The 7,688-nt window shown below is 45.9% G+C and overlaps 1 protein-coding gene across 1 annotated transcript in view; it reads left to right on the top strand.

The window, feature by feature from the left end:
- T265_10509 (hypothetical protein) overlaps nt 1-6,785 on the top strand; it is a gene marked incomplete at both ends in the record, with an annotated part of 45,700 nt that extends 38,915 nt beyond the window's left edge. The window contains 4 exons of the mRNA XM_009176897.1: nt 1,434-1,598; nt 3,212-3,406; nt 4,563-4,796; nt 5,908-6,785. Coding sequence (XP_009175161.1) covers nt 1,434-1,598; nt 3,212-3,406; nt 4,563-4,796; nt 5,908-6,086 — 773 coding nt within the window. The remainder of the gene's footprint in view (nt 1-1,433; nt 1,599-3,211; nt 3,407-4,562; nt 4,797-5,907) is intronic.
- Between the last annotated feature and the right edge of the window lie 903 nt (nt 6,786-7,688).

The raw sequence follows: 7,688 nt of genomic DNA, 5'->3' as shown, positions 1-7,688 counted from the left end.
TATATATATATACATAATTAGACGTATCTTATGGTTGTATGGCAGTGAACCATCAATGTCAACACATGTTGATGAATTCATTTCACCGTCGGCCTTTGGCTTCATTACTTGTTGTAACTAAGTCGGACAGAAAAATCATGAATATGCGAACAACAATGAAAGATGAAGACAGTTTGTGCACATAACACCATTACAAACTCTTGGCGTCGCCTTACGGACGAACAAATGAGCCCACAAATCAATACTGGAAATCCAAATATTAAATTATCGGAGCACGTTGTACGACCAGGTCACAGAAACCGGGGTGTTCAACAAGGCGGGTCCCACGCCGTTTGTTAGAATTTTTGAGTCAAGATGGTGAGTATAGTTCATAAGACGGTCGCGATGTAAAATGCGTGAATTCAGTCAAATTAGGACGGGTGTCGTAGGATTTACCTAAACTAATCGAGATTCACTCACGAACAAGTTTGTTTATGCGCATCTCCATTCTTCCACTTTCCCACGTATAAACTTCACCCCCTAACATCAGGTGGTCTAAGTACAGTTTGCTGTCAAGAGTACTTTTGGAGATGGTTTGATTAACTGTAGTGGCATGTTCCTGGCTTTCAACAGCACAGTTGACCATACAGCGTTATTTGTGGTTTGTTTGTTCATTATTTTCGACAAATCATTGGTAACAATCTCCCTCTTGTATGTTAGGTGAAGAAATGTAATTATTTCCAGCTCGCCTCGAAGACAAGTTCTACCTGAAATGTGGTATATTGGTCAAACGAGATAGACGGTTGGTATGTTTGGGGTTGTGCATTGTAACAAACTTCCTGAGTACAATGTTAATTCGTTCTTATTAAGCTGGATTACAACAGGAGGGGTAACAGGCATGCGATTTCAATGGGTAGAACACACGTCAGTTACGAGTGCGCGAAAAACGAGCAATATAGATGGAGCAGTATATCGTCTCCTATGCTCTGACATCAACATCGGAGCACCTTTACAAATCTATTGGGTTTTCCTTAGCTATTCCGTAATGACGGGGGCGTTAATGGTAGTAGTCATCTGTGCACTGTCTACTTTTGAATTAGGTTCATGACGTGAGTATATCTGGCGACGGGAAGTTTCACTGCTCGGGCTCCGGCTAGTTCAAATACCTTCCACATTATCTGCCAGTAGTCTTCTTTGGAATCGTAAGGTACACCGATATGATCCCGTCCTGTCGATTTCCAGTACTTGTCCAATCATCTACCCAGCTTGTTTCCCTTCGACGTTCGGTCCAAGACAATGAAGACCCGGCCTCATATGTTGTCACCCGTTGTTGCGTAGAAATGTTCCATACTCCTTTCTTCCGAATAGATTCGCATTATTTCTGTTTAGCGTTCATTTGACTTCGGCGCGGCCCCTATCTGATCTGTTCTACCATTTCAAACCTCGATTTATAGGTTCCTCGTCTGCGGCCGTCTGGGCAGTTGCTATTCACCCCGCAAACCCGTTATTGGTGGCGGCTCACGCGGATAACACGATTGAATTTTGGTCACTCGTTTTTGGCCAGGTTGGTACAACTCCACGTAATGTGATACACCTTGATGAACAGTGCTCAGCCTTTGGTAAGTCCCTGATGACTGGATATACCACTACTTTTTTTCTGAAAAGCAGGGACTTTTGGTGGTCTGGCAGGTGCCGTTTGGCAGTCACTCTCCATATGTTGACTTTACGGAGCTTTTATTATCTCTGCCCACTTCCAAGCCTAATAAACAGAAGACAAGGGTAAACCACGAAGTCTGGTTCTTATAGTGACTATTCAAGCATGCTTTTATCGCGAAATGAATAATTTACACACTAACAGTAGTCACTCAGTACTGTCGTACCAAGATGAAGACTTCCACTGCTAACTTCATGGTCATCGGTAATTGAAACTGGTGTCTGGAACCACTTTACGACCTACTCTCACTTGATAGGCGCTAACGTCGCTGTTTTTACTGACAAATCATGTAGGCGGGACACGTTAGCCTATAGAAGTACGGGTCTGTATACAAATGACTCAATACTTCATTTGGCCTTGGGATATTGCCGTTATTCATTGGCTGGTTGCTGTTCCTCTACTGGTGTTTTGGGTAAAGCGGCGCAAAACGGCTAATGAGGCAGGAGGATGGTAGATATTCTGCGGATCAGTAATGCTCTTCCTCAAGGCGCTCTTCATAATTACGGCCTCGGAACACCGTCTGTCATTAGAGCGCAAATAATCAAAGCGCGAGAAACGTTCGCCAGCTTGCGTCATTTGTGGCGTCAGAAGCGAATTTCCCTGAAGTTAGAGTCTTGTATACAAGGCAAGCGTAGGCGTGGTCTTACTATATCGTCACCGGCCTCTGTGTGGCATGGCAAAAACTGGCTGCAGCGAGTGCGTAACGAATGGACGCGTAAGTGGGTGCTTGCTAGCGAATCTGATTCGTTTAAGCAGCAGATTAAACTTGCCGGGTTGTGGTTGGAACGTGTGTTATCTGGGCCTAACCGCCGTCTGTCGAAGAGAGCGTTGTTTTCCCTTCCGAGTAGTTGTTGGCGGGCAACATGGCTGAGTGGTTAGAGCGTGAATTTACTGACCGGAAGGCCCGTGGTTCGAACCCGACCTCCGCCTCTCGACTTTCCCTGTCTAGGCTTTGGCAACCTGACAGAATCCCAAACCCCGTGCTTCATTCCGGCGGCATAGCAGCTAGCCACCGTTAGGGTGCTACAGCTGAATGATTTCTTCAGTTGAAGTGTTTGTGAGGGCAGGTCATAATATGGGAAAGTGAAATGAAGACGATGTATGCAACTCATTATTAATCGTTATTCCCAAGAACTTACAGTTTCTTCCCACCAGGTCCATATTCTCCTCTTTACCGAGGCTTCCTTCCTTCAAAGTTGTATTGCAGTTAAACACCTGTGTGTATCGCTGGTGTACTGCTGTCAATGATTATGAGGGTGTTCCCGATCGGAATTCCTTCCACCTTCGTAGTTGATTGTACCCTGCAAGGTCAATGTTTGGTGGGGATTTGGACGACACTACCAGGCATCGCTATGAACAAGTTTTCACAATCTCACTTCAGGCGGTTTGCTTGCCTTGATTTGTTTGTTTCTCTGTAAACATTCAGTATGTACTTCAGTCCCCTGTTTGGAACTTTGAACCTCCCTCTTCGACTGTACCACTTCTTTATTCCCCTCCTTGTTATCGCACCTCCAATAGACCTGACCAAATTCCCCCTTGGTCGGGTCACCTGTTTACATTACCTCCTCAACCGTCCGGACCCCCAGAATGCAACTCATCTGGCTGTGGGCACCAGCACTGGGTGGCTGTTCCTCCTGGATTCCCAAACCGGTCAGCTAGTGTCTTCTTGCCCTCCTGTACAGGAGCGTGAAACCTCGCCTGCATGTATCCAAAGTAAGTCTGGTTTGTTCTATATGCAGCTGCTCAGGTTTTCACTTGCTAAGTGTATTCCGGTCAGTCACTCTATCGGGTCATCCACCCGCCTTCACGACATCCATTAGGTGGAAAACCTTTCAGATGCAAAAAGATGTTTGAACTTCCTCACCGTTTGACCACTAATATTTCGGAGTCAGTACTGGGAACATCGGACTAGTATTGCTAAGGTCGGCCGAATGTGTTTGTTAAAAGTAGCACGATAGACAAGCCGGTGGGTTGCTCTGTTCGGGTCATGTGGTTTGCATACTGGTTACCTCTCAGCGCTTCTCTGTCTATCCATTTTGTTCGAAGCCGATCTAATTATGACTTGACAATGAAGAACGAAAGCCGTAACCAGCAAACGCAGTCGCCTTGACTATGAATGGAATATCGACAGACATGATGCGGTCACATGGCAGTCCATGGTGCAAACGCATCACAGCCCTCGATATCTGCATCACACATCAACAAATCGGGCATTATTCTTTTCTCGTGTTGCCTGCCACTGATGTCCACGCCGGACTGGTCCAACCCCCCCCCCCCAGCATTTATTCATCTGCATTCCATGTCTTTCTACTTTAGAGGGGAAGTACAAACTGTGGCAATGGCAATAAATGCGCCTTGGTGTGGGCCGCACCAGTGCTGTGATTGTACCTTCCTTTGGGTACAGATATGCTCATCAGCGTGCTACTCGGCCTGGATCAACTCTTTCGTTTCCTAGACAGAACCGTCTTGCCACGTTTTCTGCAGTTACTTCTTGCTGCCTATCTTGGTTCATATCAGAAGACGATTAGCGATAGGGTTTTTCATTGGAAGAGTTTCGCTGTCCATAAATCCCTCTGATTGTCTGAACCACTGCGACTTGTCTCAGCATTAAGTGAAATGACCGTAGGTACAGCGCACTAGCTATTTGCTGTTTCACATAGATGTTTAGTCCGCCCTATAGGAAATTCACACTCCTTATCCATGGTTTCCCGTTTGAGTTCAGAACGTCTGCGGATTATTATTACTGAAATGCATTTTAGTAATGTGTTCCCAGCCATCCTGGTAGCCCGCTTGCATTCAGTGTCCACCGCACAGAGGACGTTGAATCTCATCAACCATGGTTGACTTCTGTTTCGCATCCTATTCACAGATTTGCCGAGAGGATGGGGTCCAAGTGGTCTTAACACCCTGGCCTCACATGCAACCCTATCCCTTCTGATTGGAGCCCATGAAGATGGATATGTACGCTTTTACGACCCCCGCGTCCCGTCGGCAGATCCGTCTGCAATTGGTTCTATCTTTTGTACGGACCAAATGGTTGCACATGGTGATGCTGTCAGCAGTCTGGCGGTAGATTCACTCGGTTTATATTTGCTAACTGGAAGTGAGTTATTTGCTATTCATGTTCGGTTTGTGGCAGTAGAACACTAACTTTTTGGTCTGTATAAACCTCTGCTAGTAGGTAACTTCAAAATGTACTTGACGGTTTAGTGTAGAGTTTAACGCCCGAGCAAGAAAGCAATAGTGTTTTTGTGACGACCTGCATGGTTCTAGTAGACAGTGTTGAACCGGAAAAGTTGAACAGTATGTGGACACGGTTTGCTTGATTGTCAGTCGCTCGTGTGTTGCACAAATCGAATGTGCGGCTATCTAGACGGTTTTCAGTACGAATTCTCCTAGAGGAAATGTGTGATTTTATTATTTGATGCTATCAAACCCATGGCATATTAATTTCACTTACGTCAGATGCACAGGCAAACATGATTGCACCAAGGTGTTGTCTCACGTACATTCTGGGATGTTAGGTTTTAACGGGCTATTCTTTGATTAGATGTTGTTGAATCAGTCCATCAACGTTGGCGTTGCGTCCAGCCACCCATAAGCCAATGAGTTTTGTGTGTAGGTTGGTGCCTTTTGTAAACCACTGCGACCTGTGCAGGCGAAATCTCGCTGGAACATATCAACGGTTGTGACGTTTTCTTGTGTAATATAGTTTTTTTTCACTTGGAAACAGATTCCAGAATTTGCACTGTCAGGATCCTTTGGCTAGCTCTAGTGGTTCGTAATGGATGTCGTCAGACCCAGAAAGGGCTAGTGGTTATATGCTGTCACCTCCATTTCTCCGTCTTACCTCGGGCTCCGCCGGTGGCAAGCCGTTTTGCGAGTTAGGTGTTGAACAGGGTATGAGTCCATCACTGAATTATCTCCTTTCTGCCTGGTAAGTCAAAGACAACAAGGGTCGAAGTTAACACTGGCAAAACTAGGCGAGCTAGCGCCTAATCGATGACAGCATTTCATAGATGCAAGTCATAACATGTCAGATATTGTACGTCTCCTAGGATTCTCTTCAGTAATAATCGTCTGAGGATGCCAGTTAATTCTGTATATTAGATCCATACCACCTGTTCTAGTGCACAAGCCTTTTGTAGCAAACTGATGCTTTCGACTGATTTTTCAGTTTCTAAAACTCGTTCCGATCTACCTCGTCCATTCAGGTCATGATGCATCGATCCGAGTTTGGGACTTGGGCAGCCGTACCTGCGTGCAAGAAATGACTAATCCCCGGACTAAGTATAACGAAGCCGTTCACACAGTGGCCTTGCATCCGCAATTTTCATTGGCTGCCAGTGCTGGAGCAGATGGAGTTTGTCACATCTACACCACCTCAGTATGATGACCACTCACTTGTAGCCAAAATTCAACATATTCACCGGTTTCCTAATTCCCGTTTTAAGCGATTTGTTCACGCTAGAACATCCACTACTCCGTTTCTGCGCCTCCGACGTTTTCTCCTAACTTGAAAACGACGTTTGCATGTCACGCGTTATTTTCGCCACTGGTGTACCGACGCGGGAAATGCGTTGCTTACTTTATTAACATGCTAATGGTTTTCTTTCGCTCCATGTTGAATCACTCAACGAGTCATTGATCTTTCCCCGCCCGATGTACGCGCTCGACTCATTTCATTCCTGTTTCGTCAGCCTAGTTCACCATAGCATTTGGTTGCTTGATGAAAGCACATATTTACTATGGGGGGAATTGTCGATATTGTTTCTGCTTTTCGCCTCGAACTCAACACGCATCGACTCATGCGTCTGCAACCCCAGCATCCGACTCGAACCTCAAGCGGGTCAAATTCCCTGAATAGTTGCTGGTCCGCTGTTCACCTAGTTTACCAGTGATATTTGGTTATGTTTTAAATGCTGCGTTCCTATCCACACTGCCCCAAGTCTCCGACCACTGAGTTTGCTTCCCCCTGCCCATCATCATACCCACCTGTCAGTTATGTACGATTGGTTAACTTTTTGTTCTCGTCTAGTAACGATAACCCTGACACGAATGCCTTCTCTCTTTCCATTCCTTGGCAGTTAGCAACCTCAGTTTTAATACCGAACTTCTCAGTCATTATGACGTTGGAAAGGTTGGGCCAATGGTGGTGACTGAGGGTTTGGTGAGCCCAATAGCTACACCAGTCGCCAAAAATGCACGCGTCAACGAGTACCCTACACCTATATTTTGGGGTGGACCGCACCTACAGCATCTAAACACAGCCGTCATGGTACGTGTGACCCTTTGACCCCTAGGGGCACCACAAATTTGACACCACGAATGATGCTGTCGAGTTTCCCGCACTGGTTTCTGAGGTGTCGTAGACCATATACAACACCCGGTGTTTCTTAAATTTCAGAGGTTGCAAGGTCCGATGAATGTTTCTGAATTTGTAAGGCACATGCCAGAAGATGGTATGTCAGTTTCTTCAAAGGTGCGTGTGATTTATGTTCGTCTTCAGGGCTTGAGACGACGTCGACTGCGTACTTCAGTTGGACAAGGTTCTTACCAACAACGAGCGTTTGCCTCATTATTTTACCGATGAATTTGAACAAAAGTGAAGAGAATGAGCATCCTAGCCGGACACCAGTTTTTGTGGTAAAGCTCTCAAAAGACGCGCTCTCTTACGCTCGGGAGAGTGTAGATTTAGAAGCCGGATTATGTTCACTAACTTGTGGGGCATCCCTTGTTCAGTAACCGTGGTTAGAACCACTGGTCGGCTGACGGCGTCATTGAACACGAAGATGGCGTCGTGTGTGTATGACGCTGTTCCAGGACATGATTGTATGTGAGGCCTCCCACGGATAGAACGCAACATGGCGAGTCACAGTAAACACCAACAGCATCATCATCATCAACGACAGCATGACATCAGTGCTCAACACCAATGCTTCACTGCCGTACAGCCATGACTTATTTGAAAGCCTTATTGTAAGGAAAAGAATAA

This window comes from Opisthorchis viverrini (genome assembly GCF_000715545.1).
Source record: "Opisthorchis viverrini unplaced genomic scaffold opera_v5_376, whole genome shotgun sequence".
NCBI lineage: Eukaryota > Metazoa > Platyhelminthes > Trematoda > Opisthorchiida > Opisthorchiidae > Opisthorchis > Opisthorchis viverrini.
Note: the sequence above shows the minus strand (reverse complement) of the source record. Positions and strands in the feature narration are given on the sequence as shown.